This window comes from Sapajus apella, unplaced genomic scaffold, assembly GCF_009761245.1.
Source record: "Sapajus apella isolate SASKATOON/1434 unplaced genomic scaffold, GSC_monkey_1.0 scaffold32, whole genome shotgun sequence".
Classification (NCBI taxonomy): domain Eukaryota; kingdom Metazoa; phylum Chordata; class Mammalia; order Primates; family Cebidae; genus Sapajus; species Sapajus apella.
In genome coordinates, this window is record NW_022436972.1 from 14,317,658 (window position 1) to 14,337,779 (window position 20,122).

General features: G+C 40.8%; 2 protein-coding genes across 4 annotated transcripts; both read right to left on the reverse strand.

The window, feature by feature from the left end:
* Positions 1-1,362: 1,362 nt before the first annotated feature.
* UTP14C (UTP14C small subunit processome component) lies at positions 1,363-9,297 on the reverse strand. Of its 2 annotated transcripts, none has more exons than XM_032294549.1 (2): positions 9,133-9,297; positions 1,363-5,756 (listed from the first exon to the last, which is right to left on the reverse strand). In XM_032294549.1, the coding sequence occupies exon 2, from the start codon at positions 5,265-5,267 to the stop codon at positions 2,967-2,969; it is 2,301 nt and encodes a 766-aa protein (XP_032150440.1). In that variant the 5' UTR covers positions 5,268-5,756; positions 9,133-9,297; the 3' UTR covers positions 1,363-2,966. The 2 variants fall into 2 exon arrangements, with proteins under 2 accessions (XP_032150440.1, XP_032150441.1); XM_032294550.1 differs by lacking the exon at positions 9,133-9,297 and having other exon boundaries at positions 1,363-5,029; positions 5,095-5,170.
* Positions 1,363-19,976, reverse strand: ALG11 (ALG11 alpha-1,2-mannosyltransferase). 2 transcript variants are annotated; one of them, XM_032294551.1, is made up of 4 exons: positions 19,904-19,976; positions 14,246-14,476; positions 9,133-10,061; positions 1,363-5,756 (listed from the first exon to the last, which is right to left on the reverse strand). In XM_032294551.1, the coding sequence occupies exons 1-4, from the start codon at positions 19,945-19,947 to the stop codon at positions 5,488-5,490; spliced, it is 1,473 nt and encodes a 490-aa protein (XP_032150442.1). In that variant the 5' UTR covers positions 19,948-19,976; the 3' UTR covers positions 1,363-5,487. The 2 variants fall into 2 exon arrangements, with proteins under 2 accessions (XP_032150442.1, XP_032150443.1); XM_032294552.1 differs by having other exon boundaries at positions 19,893-19,912.
* Positions 19,977-20,122: the final 146 nt, after the last annotated feature.

The window sequence follows — 20,122 nt, forward strand, 5'->3', positions numbered from 1 at the left end:
AAGTATACATAACATTTACAACTGGTTTTGGTCCCTAATTCTAGACCTTACCCATTCTACACACACTATTAGCTAAATTACGTTCCTGAGGCATGGCTCTGATTACTTTGCTCTGGCTTTAGCCTTGGCCTCATGTGTTAAATTGAAACTGTTCATCAGAGCTGTATGCATTATAAAATTTTTTATTAGAAAAATCAGCCTCTTGCTATTGATGTATGATAGTATCAAAGTGATCTTTCTGTAAATGGTAGCAATAAGTGTAACAATACTTCAACCTCCTCTGTATCTAGTAACATTTGCATATAGTCCAAGTGAGCACAGAGCAAGAATATTGAAACACATGCTTCTCCAAAGCCAAGGGTGGCCTTACATTTAGGGTGGGAAAAGAGGCAAATGAATTAGCAGAGGAGCAGCGGGAGATGGGGGGTAAATTGCAGGACATAATTTGCTTCTAAAAATTTGTGTAACATCTTGTAGTTATAAAATAAACTTTTCTATTGTACTGATTGACAGATTTGGCACAGACATACTCTCATTTATTGTGAATATATCAGCGTTCTGGAGTCTGGGGTATATTTATATAAACACAAATATTCTGAAAACATTGATAATCATACTGATCTCTATCTCATAATTTTGCCTATAACTTTATAAAATTCCTCAAAAATGATTTAAATCAAGTATACGAAGCTCTGTAGTTTTTTGTATGTCTGAAATATTCATTAAAAGTTTATTAAGCCTGACAACCTATTCTTAATGTTCCATAAGCAAGACAAACTTTTATTTTTCTTTCTTCTTTTATTGGCATATGGAGCTTGGGAATATTAGTGGGAGAACAAGATGACCATGTGAGGCATACAAAAGGCACTATGCTGGAAAGAATCCAAGGGAATGAAAAATCACTTATTTAAATCAAATTTAGACACAAACTTTGTATCTCTTAGATGTAAATCATGTCTAAATACAAATCTAAATCATATTTACAAATAATTATTACACAAAGCCTATGTAACACATCCTTTATAGTACACAACTGTAAATAAGAATACAAATCTCCACTGCTGTGGGTTCAAAACACAGCAGGCTTGGACCACTCAAAAATGACATTTGAGAGAAATTAAGTCATCCTGAAGTTCTGCAGGCAGATACTAGCAGACATACCACTTTGACACTTTTCATGCTGTCATTCAGAAAAAACAGAATACATGTTATACATTAGGAACATTGATAAAGAACATACATGCAAATTATATCTTCCAACGATTTATCTGTGATATATGAAAATCATTTAGAAGATGTAAGCTTAAAATATATCTTATGGAATTCCGGAAAACTTTTTCTTTACTACATCCTCTCCTTTTGCTCTGGGCATTTCAATTTATTTATCTATGGTCCCATATTTTCTCTGTGTAGATAAGTAGGCTGAGTATGAATCCTACTTCAAAATGTGGCTACAAAGTCAGAAAAAGCACTGGGCCAGGAGTCAGAATATCCAGGTTATACTTTTGATTCTTTCATTAAACAGCTTTGTGACACTGAAGGAGTCTGCCAAATTATTTAGATCTAAATTATTCTTGTCTGTAAAGCTGAAAATAAGAGAGAACTGGGCTAGAAAATCTATAGGGTTCCTTTCACTCCAATTTCTACCAGTCTTTTTCTAAATGGGATCATCTCTAACACAAAGTTACAATGGTGTGTCAGAACATCCTGTGACTGACCCTCTGTTGTGCTACTTTTTGATCTGATGACAGATGGCCTGCAGATAGATCAACAACCTAATTGGGAGTAGATAAGCTGGCCAGATTGGTGAATGACTGAGAAGAGACTGCAAAGGAATAATATACCCTTTCATTTGCCCCTTAGCGCAAAGATGAATCAGGCTACGGAGGGGGTCAATTCGCTGTACTAGAAAGGATTGATTATATAGGCAGAAAATGCAAAAGTTTTAGGTCTTTATAGCCATGTCTGCCCACATATGTATTCACTTTTCCATGCTAGTTTTTCAGGATAGAAGTTGCATTAAATTTATACCAATTCCTAGCTACTGGCCTAGTAATTAAGAATCTACATTCAGTTGTAATGCATTAATAAACATAGGATTATAGAAGACATTTACTATGTAATGCTACCTTTAATTAAAGTAACTCAATTTTCAAAGTAGTTTCACCAACTTTCCATCTGATTCCAACTCTAAAAGGTAGTAGGGACTGGAATTAACAACTCCAGATTACAGATGAAACATCAGACTCAGAAAGGTAAAGGAGCCGCTTTAGTATCAAAAGGTCAGAAGCTTGTGAATGATGAAGCTGAAGGTAGGCCCAGATATGCTAACTCCTTGCCCAGTCCTCTTTCAAAATGCTACTTTGCTCTTACAATGCATTATGCTGGTAAGACACTCTGTGGATGTATCTGTATATCACATAATCACTGTCAGAAAAACAACCTCAAGTTCTCTTGAATGACTTAAAGCTGACTTCCAGGCTGTCATTCAGTGTTGTTAAGGGATAATGAGACCCACACAAATGTGCTGACAGCACTAAACAAAAACAATTTTCACCAGTACCTAGTATGGAAAGGACTGCTGGCAGCACGTTGGCCTCTACTGTCCTACCTACACACACCTATAAAGCATCAGTCAGTCTCACCTCTGGCCTGTATGCTTTGTGAAGATGACCAAACAAGTTTGTTTAAAATTTCTTTTTTAAGGAAATCACTAGGTATATTCAAAAGGGTCATCCACTGTATTGTTTAGAATTTAAATGTACCAAATTTTTCTGTTCTAAAAATGTCTGATAAATTCTAAAGTACTAGTTAACTAACGGTCATCCATTTTCTTTTTTTTTTTTTTAAATGTGGCTGAACTACATGCAATGTGCTGAACCAGTTTTGGAATCCACCCTGTAGCAGAGTAAAACTGGACCAAAGGAAGTGGATTCGAGGCTCCAGGCTGTCACTCCTCCAGCTACTCAATCTACAGAGTTTTCCTTCAGCTGTTTTTTGTGATGTGTGGTGATTTGTTTTGGATTCCTCTGTATGACAGACAGGTCTGATCTTGTGGAAGACTGGTAGCCCACATCCTCTGCTTTTATGGGCTTAATGATATGGCCGGGCTTGGTAAGGACCTTGAGAGTAGTCAGCTTTTGAAAAGCCCTCTGAGTGTTCCATGTGGATCCTATGGGGGTCTGGATGGTCCTTTCAAATTGCTGATGGTGGATAAATGGATATGGAAGCACTCGTACCTGATGAGCCGCTGCATGGATGTTGCGCTTCTCATTGATAATCACATTTGGCAAATTCTTATCTTTTCTTGGAGGACCCTCTGGGGCTTTAATGAGAAACCGGCGTCTTTTCTTGGCACTGGGCTTTAGGCCCACACCACCCCACTCACCCCAGCCAGGTAGTATCAGGTCCATGTCTTTTGGCTTACTCGCCTCTACGGCTTCCTTCTCTTTCAAGAAATCTCTGATGACATCATCCCCAGCAAAAGCTTCCTTTATCATCTGCCTTTGGTCTCTCTCCTCTTCATCTTCCAGCTCCTCTATTGTTGTGGGAACTGCCAAAGACCTCATGGAAGGAGACTGTGTGGTGAGGAGGTTCTGTAGGTCGATCATTTGCTCCTTCTTCTTCTCCTTAGGGGCATCAGGCCAATTATTTGGGGTCCTCTCTGACTGCTGCCCTTCTAACACAGGTCTGGGAAGCCCCTTATTTTGAAAACAATCTTCTTTTCCCAGCTCTTCCAGAGTCTGTACTCTCTCTGGCCTCTCTGGCAACAGGGACTCCTCTTCTTCTGGGGCAGCTTCCTCTCTCTGGACCTGGGGAACAGTCCCCTCTGAACTTGCCTTTTGCTTCCTGGACTGATGGTTTTTCTTCAGTTTCTGAGTTAGTGCCCTCAATTCAGACAGCACCTCCTGGCTGCTAGAATCTTTTGTTTTTTGACTGCCTGCTGGCTCAGCATCTTGGTTAAGCTCAGAACTTTTTCTAAGGGATCTCCTTTCCTCAAATCCTCTCAACAAAATTTCTTCCTCTGCCGCTGGTCTTTCTTCTCTCTCACTTCCAGAAACCTCATGGGCTGCAGGCTCTGGCAGTTGCTCAGGGTTCTCCTGGGTTGCAACCTCTTTGGTGTCACTGGTGTAGCTCCTGAGCATCCAGGGATTCAGCCCATCCACATTCTTCTGCACTTCATTCACTACCTCAGGAACAAAGAGTTCTTCTACTTTTGCGCCTCCCTCCTCTTCTTCACTCTCAAAGGCTACCTGGAGTTTCTCTGTCAGTTCTTTGTTCTTGGTCAACTGTTCCTGCATAGCTTGGCGAGCCTCCAGGTCATATTTGGCCATAATTGCCTTTGACTTGGCCCATCTCCCACTGGATTGGTGCTTAAGGCTCATTCTTTCTATCATTCTGGCATTTTCAATTTTTTCCAGTTCTTCCAATGCTGCAGTCGGATTAACCTTCTGCAGCTGCTCAAAGTCTTTTAAGGCTTTCTTGGCCTTTCCTTTCTTTACAACTTTGTGATACTTTTTATTTTTGATTTTCTTCTCTCTTTGAGCCTTGGCCTCATAGTAGGACTGCCGAGCCCGGGCCCTCTGAAGCTCTGCTCGGTGCATCTTTGCCTCTTCCAGGTTCATGGCTTGGAGACAGGCCTTTTCCATGGGAGTCAGTAAAGGGTCTGTCACTGGCTGCTTGTTCTTATGGAGGAGGGTAAAAATTTCCTGCTCCAGGGGAGTTCTTGCCTTCCAGCCACTGAGCACATGTTCAATGGGGGCAATGGCTGGCTGCTCCTTCCCTAGGGGGAAAGCCAGTTGCTCTGCCTGCCGGTTCTTCAGGATGACAGGGTCCCATTTGGAGAGGATTTGTGAGGTTTTACTGAATGCTACTTCTCTGTGGATCTGTTCAATCTTTTCTTTGTTAAGAGGTAACTCCACTACCTTCTTTGATTTGACTCTATTCAGTTGCTTTTTCACAGTGGCCAAAGAAGATGAAGTTTTAACAGGCTCAAGCAGATCTGCAAGGACCAGCTTTTCTCCTGATCCTTCAGAACTGACATTGAACTCTAACACCTTCAGACCAGCCTCAGACCTCTCAGTCAATTTCTGCCTATTCTTTCCATTAAGGGAACGGATTGCTTCCAGAAGTTTTTGATGCTTTCTCTCTCCATCACTGTCCCCCTCATCTTCACTCTCACTCAAGGGGTGGTCTTTTGGCAAATCCACCAGTTCTTCCTGTTGGCTCAAAGCCAGAAGGCTCTCCACAACCTGGTTCGCATTCATTTCAGCAGCCACCTTCTCTCATGTGGGCCAAGAATGAAAGCCGAAGTCTGGTCATCTATTTTCCTTTCAACACTTCCTTTTATTCTAAAAGGAAATTTTCTTTCCTGTTTTCTAAAGTAAAGTGATTTGACAAATGAGATTGAATTTAGAAAAATATTTACATATGAAGGTTTTTAACCATTTTATATAAAATATCTTTAATTTTACAGATATGGCATTACTAAAATAACTTTTCTACAGATGATAGAAATGCCACTTCAAATTCCTGATCAGAGAATCTGCTTACAGATGCACGGGCACTTTTTCTGATTTGAAGTCTCTTTTCTGCAGACATGGAAAGAATGTGAGCCATAGTTTCAGCATAGCCTTCTTCACTCTCAGCCAGAAAGCCAGTTATATCTCCTTCGTGAGGAACAACAATGTCAAGCTTCGGGCCCCCTGAATTGTGTGCAAGGATAATTGTGCCAGCTGCCATACACTCCACAACTCCTGAAAAAGAAACAAAAATCATGTAGTCTTGTAAGTTTTTGAGTATGTTCAGAAGAATGAGGATGAGTACAAATCTTCAAAAATTTTAAGGGACTTATGAGAAAATTAAATATATGTCTAGACATTTGCTTATTTAACTTCTATAATACAAAATAAAAGAATTTTAAGTTTTTTAGTTTTCAAAGCTTCACAATAATGCTGCTTCATTTTTTTTTTCTTTTGTAGAGCTCAGGTCTCAATATGTTGCCCAGGCTGGCCTCTAACTCCTAGCCTCAAGTGATCCTCCCATCTTGGCCTCCCAAAGTGCTGGGACTTACCAGCATGAGCTACCATGCCTAGCCTGCTGCCTCATTCTTAATTAAAATAGACAAGTAGATGGAAGACTAGCCTATTAAAAAACAGATATATTGCGGATAATTAAAAAAGACTAGAGAATGTTACCAAGATGGTAGAATATTAACAGGTATTAGAAAAACAAAAGGAGTAAAAAGATATCAAAAACAAAATTTTAATAGTTCAAATTACATTATTAGCAGAAAAAATAAAAGATGTAAATCACCTAAGTGAAGCGTACTATTGTGGTGCTTATGTTACTGCCTGGGTTATGGCATATTTGAGACTATTGTGTGCCCAACAGCAGTGTTGAACTAAATGGAAGCTGTGGTTAGTTTCTGCTAAATGATACACATGAAATATAAATTACTCTAGCCAACATTTCTTAGCTGTATTCCTAAGAGAATTAAGCCCTTCAGAGAATGATTTAAGTGACTGCTTTCCCAATTCTCTGAAGGATGGTACAGAGCTGATATCATCCTGGATGTACAGGAGAGAAATGAAATAATTCTAATGTTTTTAAAACAGTGGTGAAATCCCTGTAGAACAGACTTCAGTAGCTCATACCGTATTCTGCTTGAGGCTGGAGAGCATCCTGTACTTTCTCAGAGACCTGCATCTAATCAATGTTACCCTCTCCCTCTCTACTGGCTCCTTCCTATCAGCATTAAAGCGAGGGCGCCACATGTCCTTCCTCAGGTCCTACAACAACACCCCTAGCCATTGTCCCTTCTCTCCTGCTGCACTTCACAAACTTACTGAAAGTGTGGTTTGCACTTACCAACTCTACTTGTTCACTTCTGAGTGCTCAACTTTTAATTTTTGCTTACTGTCTGACTTTTGCTTCTAGTTCTCCCTTAAGAGTGCTCGTACCCAGGTCACCAGTGACTGCCTTACCTTCCCCAGCATCTGAGCAGCATCAAGTGGAATCTGTGCCCTCTCTCTGCTTCTCAAAACACTCTCTTCCTCAGTTTCCAAGACACTGCACTTGGCTGGCTTTCCTCCTTTCTCCATTTCTTCTCTCCATTTCTCAGCTGCTCCTGTTCTCTGCATTTTGTACTGAGAGCCTCTTCTCGCTCTGCACACATTCCCCAGGCGATCTTATCCACATCCATGGGAGCTTTGATAACTACCTTGTACAAGGACAATCCTCCATTTAGATTTCCAGAACTGATTCCTCTCCTCAACTTCAGACTCCTATATACAACTACCTCCTAGACACATGCCCTCACATGTCCCACAGATGAACTCAAACTATGCAGGTTCAAAATTTGGCTCATCAATGGCATTTGCTCTTAGATTTCCCCTCTGGGAGAAAGCCAACACCAATCTCATAGCTGCCCAGCTCCCAAAACTCTGGGTGGCCTTCTCTTCCTCCCTCATTTAACACATCCAATTAATGACCAAGTCTTGGTCAATACTACAGCAGAATCTCTCTCAAGCATGTTCACCTATCAAGTTCAGCTCACTAGCACCTCCGCCTGGGCTGCTACAGCAGGCCAGTTCATGTTACTGCCTTTCCAGTCTTGCTCTCCCTGCTCCTCACTGATCTATTCCCCATGTAACCAGAATGGACAGGAGAAACCAGAAAGCTTTTACATGCAACACTTAAAATCCTGACATTCTTTTCTGCTGGCTTAACCTGGCCCAGATCACCTCTCTGTTGTTTTTCTGCTGAGTGGTCCTACTGATGTATCCGTTGTCACTCCTGTCACAGTGCTGTTCCCTCTACTGGAGACTCTCCCCTCTCCTGGTTAACCTCTAATTATTGTTCGGGTCTTGCTCACGTGTCACATCACTTCCTTGGGCAACTGTTCCCTGCCCCCTTAGGTGTTTCTCTTTGGCATTCTCATATCACCCTGCACTTCCTCAGCACAGCACATGGTACAGGGCATGACATAGCACTTGCCTGTGTAGTCTTTTGGTACCATCAGAGGGCGGGAAGCCTCTGACAGGCTAAGCAGCTCTGGTCTCTACCACATCCCTAGTATCCACCCAAGTCCCTAGCACAGAATGAATGCTTAGTAAGTTTCTATGAAAGGAAGCACAGGAGGTCAGATCCCATGCAAAAGGTTGGGTCAACAAGTTCTTGCTGCATGTCTGGGCCTAGTACTATACTACTAACTAGGAGTAAAAAAAAAAGTATACGAGAAATTGCAGTCTTAGTTTAGGAAATGTCACTTTTATGTTATCCTCATTTTCCCTAACAACTAACAGTGTGAGGCACAAAGCACTTGAGAAACATACGCAGACTCACATTAAACACAAAGCAGTACTTGATTTTATAGCATGCTTAAAAGGTCAGAATAGAGATAGCAGTTCGAATTGGAATAAACAAGGCTAAAGGGCAGGAGACTGAAGTTGAAGACTTATGATGGGATCTGGCACAAAGAAGAGGGCCATTCCAATGATGAGGGTAGAATCAATAAAAGACTAAAATAATTACTGTGAGAAGCCCCTAGGCAAACAATGGTTTTCAACTTTTGATGCAAAACAGAATCACTTAAGCAGCATTATCAAAATATATCTACCTAGGCCTGGTCCAGAGATTTTCATCTGGCCATTCAGTAGGATTAGGGTAGGGCTGGGGAATCTGTACCAGTAAGTATGAAGTGGGGTTAGATGGGGAGAGAAAATGTTGCCGTTAAGAGCAGGGGCTATCTGGGTTAGAATCCAGGCTCTACCCACTTAATTACTGTGTAACTGAACTTGAGCAATTTCTAAACCTTCCTGTGCCTGAGTTTCCTTATTTATAAAATGAGAATAACAATAACACCTATCAAATAGAGGTTTAGAGGGGCTTGAATTAGATAATATGTGTACAAATCTCAACAGTGGCCTGCACACAGGAATTGGTCAATAAATACTAGTTGCTATTATTAAGCACAATCTTACAAGGTCTCAAATGAGGAAAATATATTTGGTGGATTAGGCGAGGAGAATTAGGGCACGAAGCAGACTTCTAGAGTATTATCATTTTATCAAAGGAACCTAAAGTGTATATCTCATGGCACCAAACAAGTTGTTTAAAGGCCAAACTCACCAATCCCAAAATGCTCGTTCCACATGGTATGCAGACCAATTGTTGCTTCCGACAAATAATTCTTTAATTCATCAAATGGAATGTTTATTTTAAATTCCACATATTCTTGAACTCCTAAATCCTCAGACAGCCTTCTCAGTTGGTTTACCCTAAGTTCATCATCTTTGTTACGACAACCTCCAATAAGGACAAGTTTAAGAGGAGATGATTCAACCATCTTCTTATTCAGCAATTTAGCAAAGGCTTTGATCTGCAATGGATGATTCTTTTCTGGCCTGAACTGGCCAACAGAAACCAGCACATGTCCTGGGGTTGTCTTTTTCTCATGTAAGGGAATGTCCAGAAATGTCTGCACATCGCAAGGTGGATAAACAATGTTAGTGCAATTCCCAACTTTCCACAGTGAGAGAATATGGTTTAGTGTCCAAGAAGAATTGACCATGACTACATCACTGCAAGAACCAACAAGTCCGTAAATAAAAGCAAATAAATAGTAGTAGATGAGCTTTACTTTGCTGAGAAAAGGATTCCTGGTAATGAAGGCAGCATTATTAAGTCCAACATTTTGATTCTTCACTATAGAGAGCATGTCGGTGCTGATAATAGGATAATGAACATAGCTTCCAACTTGGCAACCCCCTATATACTTAAACAGAGGAAGTGTAAAAGCGTATCCCATTGAATCAATGTAAACATCAGGAACACATTGCATTAGAGCTTCCCAGCCGAGAAAAACAGATCCTAGGCTTTGGCCCAGCAGTGTGAAGTGAGGATAGAGTGAATCTTCCACAAGATAGCGTTTCCTTAAAAAAACAAACTGGACTGGGAGAATTAATCTGATGTTAAATCTTCTGAAAGCACCTTCTAGTATCTGTTGACCGCTGACATTAACATCGCCGGTATAAACAACATAAACTGCTTCAGGATACCTAAAATAGAATGTAGTGGTTAAGAATGCATTAGGTTACAAAAATTAGCCGGACAGGGTGGTGGGCACCTGTGATTTTTCTACTCAGGAGCTGAGGCAGGAGAATCGCTTGAACCCAGGAGGCGGAGGTAGTAGTGAACTGACACTGTACCACTGGACTGCAGCCTGGGCGACAAGAGCAAAACTTCATCTCAAAAAAAAAAAAAAAATGTATTAGGTTAAAATCAAGCAAAAAGTTGTAGAAACCTGTTTTCTTACAATCATAAAGAAGCTTATTTTTACACTAAAAATGTTGTTTTCTATGTTTTTTATTTACTGAATTAGAACTACAGTCCCTCAAATGAGACTGTGACTTCTAGTTCTTTGCTATTTCCTCCACTTAGAGTTTCACACAGAACAGGCATCAACAAAATGTGTTGATTTATGAATGAGATGTTCTCAAGAAATACTCAAAAACTTTGACAGTGGTCTTAGCAAAAAATGGTAATAAAATACCATCAACAAACATGTCTTCTGATAGGCTCACAATGCTAAAGTAATGCTCAGGGTTTTTATCTGAAAAATGCAAAAAGGCTTTAAAAGCTAGATCTTGTGCCTGTATTACTAATTATTCTGAAAATATCTAAAAGTATATTCTTAGGACTTGTAATGCTTTAGTCTCCCCTGATTGTTTATATTATTATTTAAGTCATAAAACATTTTAAGCATCTAGTATGAGGTGCCAGGTTTTGGGGATATGGAAATGAGAGAGAGTCTTTATCTTTAGAAGCTCAGTCCAGTGGAAAAAACAGACATGCAAAACAAATAACTGCAAAACTGTGTGCTATGCATTGATAAAGACAGCCACAGGAGGCTGTGGAAGCCTAAAGGATGACAATCTAACTGCTCCTCTCTGGCCCCTTCCCAGTTACTCTTTATCTAGCAGAATGGGCCTTTTAAAACATAAAAAGATTGTGATCTCTGGTAGCCTAAAAATGCCCCCAAATTCCTTTTTTTTTTTTTTTTTTTTTTTTAAAAGACAGGGTCTTACTATCTGTTGCCCAGCCTGGAGTGCAGTAGCATGGTCTTGGCTCATTGCAGCCTCCACCTCTCAAGTTCAAGTGATTTTCGTGCCTCAGCACTGCTGGGATTACAGGTGTGCACTACCATGCCCAGCTAATTTTTGTATTTTTTAAGTAGAGATGGGGTTTCGCCATGTTGGCCAGGCTGGTCTCAAACTCCTGGCCTCAAGTGATCTGCCAGACTTGGTCTCCCAAAGTGCTGGGATTACAAGTGTGAGCCACTGTGCCTGGCCATGCCACAAATTCTTTGATACTTTTCCCATTGAGAGGTGGCATCTATGTCCCCTACTTTGGAATAACACTGGGCTCTGTGACTATTTTGACCAACAGCAAAAGTGACATTCTGCCAGTTTCTCAACATAGACTCGAAAGGGACTGGCAGCTCCTACTTCCTGTCCCTTGGAATGCTCGTGCTAGGAGAAGACAGCTGTCGTGTACGAGTGCAATCAGCCCATGACGGCTCTGTTGTGTACAAGCTCAACCCAGTCACATGAAGAGGCCCCTCAGTGAGAGATGCCAGACAGCCCCCAGCGGTTCCGGTCATCCCAGCCCAGGAATGAGAATGTGAGTGAAGAAGGCTTCAGATGCCTCCAGCCCCAGCTGCCATCTAACTGCAACAGTATGATGGAGACCAAACACGGCAACCCCTAAACTATGTCACAGAACAGTCAACCCCAAAACTGGCTTACTATAGCACTTAGAATAAAACCTGAACTAATTTCCCTGCTCACTCAAGTCCTGTGTGATCTGGAAACTGCCTCCCTCTGTCACCTTCCTTCCCATGCTTTCCTTTGCCCTCCAGGGTGCGGCCAAACTGGCATTCTTTTCTCTGAACATGCCAAGCTCCAACCAGCCTTAGGGGACTTGAAGTGGTTGTTCCCTCTACTCTGAATTCCCTTTTCTCATTTTCACTCTGTCTTTTCATAAGCCAGGTAGTTTAGCATGTGGTTCAGAACTTGGGCTCTAGTGCCCCAAGTTTCCTTCTTTGTCAAATGAGGATAATGGTAACAAGCGCATAAGGCTGTTCTGAGGATCAAGTAAGCTAACACATGTAAAGCACTTCAAACAATGCCTGACATAAAATTATCAAGCTACAAATGCAGCCGTTTTTATCATTCAGATTTTGGTTAGGTGTTATCAGCGATTTTCCTGATCACTCAATCTAAAGTATCAAGTCACTCCTATATTACCCTATTTTAATTTTTTATATAGCACATCTTACTATTGGATATTTTTCTTCTTTGCTTATTTTGTCTCTGTCAACTAAAATTGAAGGTCCAGGAGAGGACTTATCAATCTTGTTCCCTTCATCTCAACCCCTAGAACAGTGCCTGGCACATAGCAGATCCCCAATAAATACTGCTAGGTCGAATGAAAAGTGCACTGTAGCATATGTTCAGTTAGGAAAGACTTGTAGACGTTAACTGGGTAGAAAAAGGCTATTTCAGAAGAAAAGAACACCATATATAAAGGGAGGGACTCTAGAGAGAGCATGACGTGTTCGGCGAGCTGCTCCTTGTTCTGCATGTTGGAGCAGAGTACATGTGATGGAATGGGGAGGGATGAGAAACACAATGTGGCCAGAGCAAGATGAAAACGTATCTTCCAGGTCATATTAATGATTTGGGTTTTTTCTCCTTGTATTTGAGTTAGGAGTAATAGAGACTGCTGGGGACTATGTGTACAGATATTATGAAACTTTACCACTGCCCTCAAGAGGTAGATAATCTAGTTAGAGAAGAAAAATGTAGTATCAATGAGAGTAGGAAAACCATCAAGGAGTTGGGACTTAAGAGATTCTTTGTATTTAGGCAGTTACAGAAGATGGCAGAGCAAATACAGGGGTAGGGGTTGGAAGCCAGGATGGGCTAAGATTACAGAAAGGTATAGCTGAGGGAATTCTGCGTGAAGGCCTTGGCACTGAATGAAGGGTGTATACCAAGAAGTAGGGTAACCATGAAGAATAACAATTTTCCTCATATGATAAAATAATGGAAACTACTATGCTTTTTCCTTTCTAAAAGGGAATCATAAATATTTTTGGGGTACTGGGATGGAGATGAGGAAGCCTAAAATATTACAAGATGTGTAACACCATATTCCTTCTAACATGGTAACTATCCAGCTGGTAATGATATAAAAATTTGAGTCAAATAGATGCTTTAATAAAGATTATTCTTGTGTGCCGCAGCTGCCTGAAGGTATTCAGGCTTAAAGTGCTCTAAGGTACTTGGTATATTTCTCCTTATTACTTAATCTCTTCTGTATACACTCTCCCCCAAGGAAACCAGTTATTCCCATTAAATTATGCTATAAAAGGGCAGATGTTGGCTGGGCATGGTGGCTCATGCCTGTAATCCCAGCACTTTGGGAGGCCAAGGTGGGCAGATCACCTGAGGTCAGGAGTTCAAGAGCAGCCTGGGCATGATTGTGGGTACCTGTAATCCCAGCTACTTGGGAGGCTGAGGCAGGAGAATCGCTTGAACCCAGGAGGCGGATGTTGCAGTGGGCCGAGATCGTGCCATTGCACTCTAGCCGGGGCAACCGGGCAAAACTCAAACAAAAAAAAAAAAAAAAAAAAAAAAGGCAGATGTTTTCCCCATCCACTGTCCATTTTTTTCTTTTTTCTTTTTTTTTCTTGAGACAGATTCTCACTCTGTCACCCAGACTAAAGTGCAGTGAATGGCACAATCACAGCTCACTGCAGCTTTGACTTCCCAGGCTCAGTCAATCTTTCCACCTCAGCCTCTGGAGTAGCTGGGACTATATGTGCACATCATCATGCCCAGCTAATTTTTTGTAGAGACAGGGTATCAACATGGTGCTGAGGCTGGTCTCAAACTCTTGGGCTCAAGTGATTTGCCTGCCATGGCCTCACAAAGTGCTGGGATTAAGGTGAGAGCCACCATGCCTGGCCTTGTCTAATTCTTTATCATAGCAACAAAAATTGAATAGGATCATATAAGGCACGTGGGCACATGAAAGAAATATTTTCTTATTGAAGAACAGTTTAAAAAGGAATTCATTTTTCACTACTAGGTGCTTTAGAAAGATGAATTTCTGGGTAACAATTTTTAAGAAATGGAACAATATAGCAAATTAGCTAAGACAGATGCATACCTACTTTTTCTGCAGGGCTCTTAAAGCACACCATAACACTCTTTCTCCTCCTCCACCAGCATTGCAGTATGGATGAAAAAATGCAATCACCATTTGATTTTTCCCAGTTTTGCTAGTTGACACTAATTTTTTCTTTCTCTGTAGCAGCAGTCTGATTCCCCAAAGGATAATGACCAAACATACACATAAAGTTCCACATACAATTAGCCCAGGGAAGAATAATGAATAAAAAAACCTGAAATAAGAGGACAAAGTTGAGAAACAATGTGATATATACATTTAAAAATTTATAAAGTCTGCTTTTACATATCTACTTTATATATTAGTGACAAAGAGTTGTCTTTAACAAGTCTGCTAACTCCAAAATACTCAAGTATGAAAATTCTAATGCTGCTAAATATCCAACATTAAAAGGATAAGTCCTCCTTAATTCCAATCCCCCTAGCATGTTACCAATTTAACATACTTTAATCAGCAGTAAAAATCAACACTGAACCCCTTTTCTCCTCAGTTTATGTGTTATGGGATTAAAAACAAATGTAACTATTAATCTAAATAAAACATGATTAAGAATGTGTTACATACTGTCATTCTGAGGGTTAGATGCCAAAGAAATATGTCTTTTGAATGACCAATATTCCATTAGTTATAAGTCTGGTAAGATAGTAAATCTTCTTCATTCTGTCACTTCGCCTCAAATAGAACAATTTCCGGGATAAAGGAATGGAACTTAGATTTCTCCACTTCTATTTCAGTTCTGTATTTGCTGTATTTACACGACCTAATACTACTACCTTCCCTTATGTGCCTCTGAATGAGCTGCCAAAAACCCACTAATGTTCTACTAATATTCATTAATAAACTCATTCACAAAGTGACTATTAAAAGGTTCTCTATTACTGTCAGGTGGACTGAAGCTCTGCAAAAAACAAGGGCCCAGGCTTGCTCACTATAATATCCCTAATGCCAAGTATGATGACTGGCACAGAGAAAGCATCCAATAAATATACGACTGATGCAAAAGTTTATTACCTCTTCAGATGTTGCTTAAAATACGTTAAAATAAAATGTCAAGGTGCTTTTCTTTTAGGGTTGCCAATACAGTTGGAACCTAACCCAATATTTTTCATACTCTGCCTGTCCTTTATAAAGGATTTGAGGAAAGCTTATAAGATTTAAAAATAATAAAATGTGAAAAGTTAAATAGTGAACAGCAGACTGGCCTGTGGGCTGTTTAGTAGAGTAAGCAAATAGGAACTAATGCATAGTGTATCAGTTCGTTTTCACACTGCTGATAAAGACATGCCTGAAATGGGGAACAAAAAGAGTTTTAATTGGACTTACAGTTCCACATGGCTGGGGAGACCTCAGAATCATGGTGGGAGGTAAGGTACTTCTTACACAGTGGTGGCAAGGCAAAAATGAGGAAGAAGCCAAAGCCCAAACCCCTGATAAACCCATCAGATCTTGTGAGACTTATTCATTATCACAAGAATAGCATGGGAAAGACAGGTCCCCATGATTCAATTACCTTCCCCTGGGTCCTTCCCACAACAAATGGGAATTCTGGGAGATACAGTTCAACTTTAGATTTGGGTGGGGACACAGCCAAACCATATAATTCTGCCCCTGGCCCCTCCAAATGTCACATCCTCACATTTCAAAACCAATTATGCCTTCCCAACAGTCCCCCAGAGTCTTAACTCATTTCAGCATTAACCTAAAAGTCCGCAGTCCAAAGTATCATCTGAGAGAAGGAAAGTCCCTTCTGCCTATGAGCTTGTAAAATCACAAGTAAATTAGTTACTTCCTAAATATAATGGGGATACAGGTATTGGGTAAGTATAGCCATTCCAAATGGGAGATATTGGCCAAAACAAAGGGGTTACATGGCCCATGCAAGTCCGAAATCCAGTGGGGCAGTCAAATTTTAAAGCTTCAAAATGATCTCCTTTTACTCCAGGTCTCACATCCACGTCACGCTGAAGCAAGAGGTGGGTTCCCATGGTCTTGGGTAGCTGTGCCCCTGTGGCTTTACAGGGTGCAGCCTCCCTCCTGGCTGCTTCCATGGGCTGGTGTTGAGTGTCTCCAGCTCTTCTACGAACATGGTGCAAGCTGCTGGTGGATCTACCATTCTGGGGTCTGGAGGATGATGGCTCTCTTCTCACAGCTTCACTAGGCAGTGCTCCAGTAGGGACTCTGTGTGGAGGCTCCAACCCCACATTTCCCTTCTGCACTGCCCTAGCAGAGGTTCTTCATGAAGGCCCTGCCCTTGCAGCAAACTTTTGCCTGGGCGCCCAAGCATTTCAATACATCTGAAATCTAGGTGGGGGTTCCCAAACCTTAATTCTTGACTTCGGTGCACCCACAGGCTCAACACCACATGAAGCTACCAAGGCTTGGGGCTTCCACCCTCTGAAGCCACAGCATGAGCTCTATGTTGGCCCCTTTCAGCCATGGCTAGAGCAGCTGGGACACAGGGCACCAAGTCCCTACGCTGCACACAGCATGGGGACCAGGGGCCCAGCCCACAAAACCACTATTTCCTCTTCGGCCTCCAGGCCTGTAATGGGAGAGGCTGTTGTGAAGGTCTCTGACATGGTCTGCAGACATTTTCCCCATGGTCTTGAAGATTAATATTAGGCTCCTTGCTACTTATGCAAATTTCTGTAGGCAGCTTGAATTTCTCCTCAAAAAATGGGTTTTTCTTTTCTACTGTATTGTCAGGCTGCAAATTTTCTGAACTTTAATGTTCTGTTTTCCTTTTAAAATGGAATCCTTTTAACAGCACCCAAGTCACCTCCTGAATGCTTTCCTGTTTAGAAATTTATTGTGCCAGATACCCTAAATCATCTCTCCCAAGTTCAAAGTTTCACAAATATCTAGGGCAGGGGCAAAATGCCACCAGTCCCTTTGCTAAAACATAAGAAGGGTGATCTTTGCTCCAGTTTCCAACAAGTTCCTCATTTCCATCTGAGACCACCTCAGCCTGGATTTCATTGTCTATATCACTATCTGCATTTTGTTCAAAGTCATTCAACAAGTCTCTAGGAAGTTCTAAACTTTCCCACATTTTTCTGTCTTCTTCTGAGCCCTCCAAACTGTTCCAACCTCTGCCTGTTACCCAGCTCCAAAGTCGCTTCAACAGTTTTGGGTGTCTCTTCAGCAGCAGTCCATTCTACTGATACCAATTTACTGTATTAGTTCATTTTCATGCTGCTGATAAAGACATACCCGAGACTGGGAACAAAAATAGGTTTAATTGGACACAGGGCACCAAGTTTAATTGAATTTACAGTTCCATATGGATGGGAGGTCTCAGAATCATGGCAGGAGGTGTAAGGCACTTCTTACATGGTGGTGGCAAGAGAAAAATGAGGAAGAAGCAAAAGCAGAAGCCCCTGATAAACACCATCAGATCTCGTAAGACTTATTCACTATCACGAGACTTATTCTCTATCACTAGCAGGGAAAAGACTGGCCCCCATAAATCAATTACCTCCCACTAGGTCCCTCCCACAACACATGGGAATTCTGGGAGATATAATTCAACTTGAGATTTGGGTGGGGTCATGGCCAATCAGTATCACATAGTTTTCACAGTCCACATGAAAACATACAAACTCATCAGAAAAATAAATTTTGCTTTTTTGAGATACAGGGTTTCACTCTGTAACCCAGGTCAGAGTGCAGTAGTGCAATCATAGCTCACTGCAGCCTCAAACTCCTGGGCTAAAGTGATCCTCCCGCCTCAGATTCCTGAGATGCTGGGATACACCCAACATTTTTTAATTAAAAAGTTTTTTTTTTTGTAGAAATGGGGTTTTGCTATGTTGCCCAGGCTGGTCTCAAACTCCTGGCCTCAAGTGATCCTCCTGCCTTGGCCTTCCACAGCACTGAGATTACAGGCATGAACTGCTGCACCTGACCAGAAATAAATATTTTATTGATATTATTTTGAAATAAAATTCTCGTGGGATTTCCTATTTTGAAGAAATCCTCATTTGTTCCTATTGTGAACAAATCTCATGTGGGATTTCCGATTGTATACTTGGAAGAGGTAATTGATTATATTTGAAATCCCACATAAGCACTTTATTTCAAAGCTAAAATAATTTTGTCTCAGAACACGTTTATACTCTTTAAAATTTTACCAAGGATCCAACAGAGCTTTTGTTTATATCAGAGTTTCTCATCCTTGACACTACTGACATTTTGGACGAAATAATTCTTTGTTGGGGAGGTTCTCCTATGCATTATAGACATTTTGTAGCATCTTTGATCTTGACTCACTAAATGCCAGTAGCACCCCTCCCAATCAAAATTATCAGTTGGGCATGATGGCTCATGCCTGTAACCCCAACACTTTGGGAGGTTGAGGTGGGAGGACTGCTTGTGCCCAGGAGTTCGAGGCTGTAGTAAGCTATAATCATGCCACTGCACTCCAACCTGGGCAACAGAGCAAGACTCTATTTCTAAAAAAATAAATAAAAAAACCTCCAGATATTGCCAAATGCTAAATGTCTTGTGAAGGGCAAAAGTCACACCTGGTTGAGAACCAGTGGTTTACACTGCTTATATCTGCCAATATTTAGTATATTAGAAATGAAAACTAAAGAACTTTAAAATTTTTATGAATTCACTTAAAATTCTTTCATTACATATTAACATATTTTTTATTTTAAAAAAACTGTCTTTTCCAAACCAAAAAAAGATATTTAGCAAGAAGGGTGCCAATGTTTTACGTTTTTTGCAAATCTCTTTAATGTTTGGCTTGACGTGAAACCAGATAGTGGCTACTGTTTTCTGTTTCTGCATTAAATCTGTAGTGATATGTTGTTTTTGTTGAAGTATATGACGAAAGTTCAGGCTCACTTAGATATGTAGTAGGAAAAGGGAGTATATTTTAATACATATTGATCTTATGTTTAGAATATATTTAAGTTTTCACATAGTTACAGATATTCTTTGATCCTAGACCAGATTTGACAAGTTAATGCAATTTCTAATGTCAGTTGCAACATAGACTCTGAAACCCTATCAATGACCTTTTCATACAGTTAACTAAAATCCACTAGTGTAATTTGCAGTTCAAATTATCTTTTTTAAAATTTTTACGATGTAAAAAGTTACATAAAATATTTAACTTTTTACATCAATCGTAAAAATTAAAATAATAGATTGTCAAAAAGCAGAGGATTCAACATAAGCTTTATATTTAAGTGATGTGTTAACAATGGAAGCTTTGGTGAGTTTAAGAGGAGAAACTAAGATGAGAAGGAAGATCCTGTTCTTTACCGAAAAGAGACATGATAGATTGGAAAATGTCTCTGGCTCAATAGTAAAGAAAAATGAGGAATGAATATAAACAATTTATGACAGACTAATTAGAGTGTGAAAGAGAAAGAAAAAGCTGAAACAGGGAAGGGAACACGACCCTTCAGTCAACAGTAAAGCAGAAGAAAACGCGGAAAACTGAGTCAAGACCTAGTCTGTTCCAGCCCATACAGGCCTCCAAGAAAAAGACTGCTCATTGGCCTGAGAAATTACCTTAGATTCATGACAAGGTAAGCCATTTCCCCGCAAAATATAGCTACACTGGACAGGCAAGTACCACTATAAAACAGAAAACGTCTGTGAGCCCACACGACCGGCTCCTCACCTCAAAAAGCTGCACAGGGACCAGACCCCTTGGGCGGCCGCCATCTTCCGCCGACCCGCGAACACAGGAAATGCTTCACTTTCCTTTTCTCTATTGGCTCCCGATAAAGCGAGTCGTGCTCGCCCCGCCCCCACGGGCCAATTGTGCGTTACAATTGGTTACTGGTAGCTGCTTCCCACGGCCTTCCAGCCAATAGAATCTGCCGAGGTGTAGACTAAC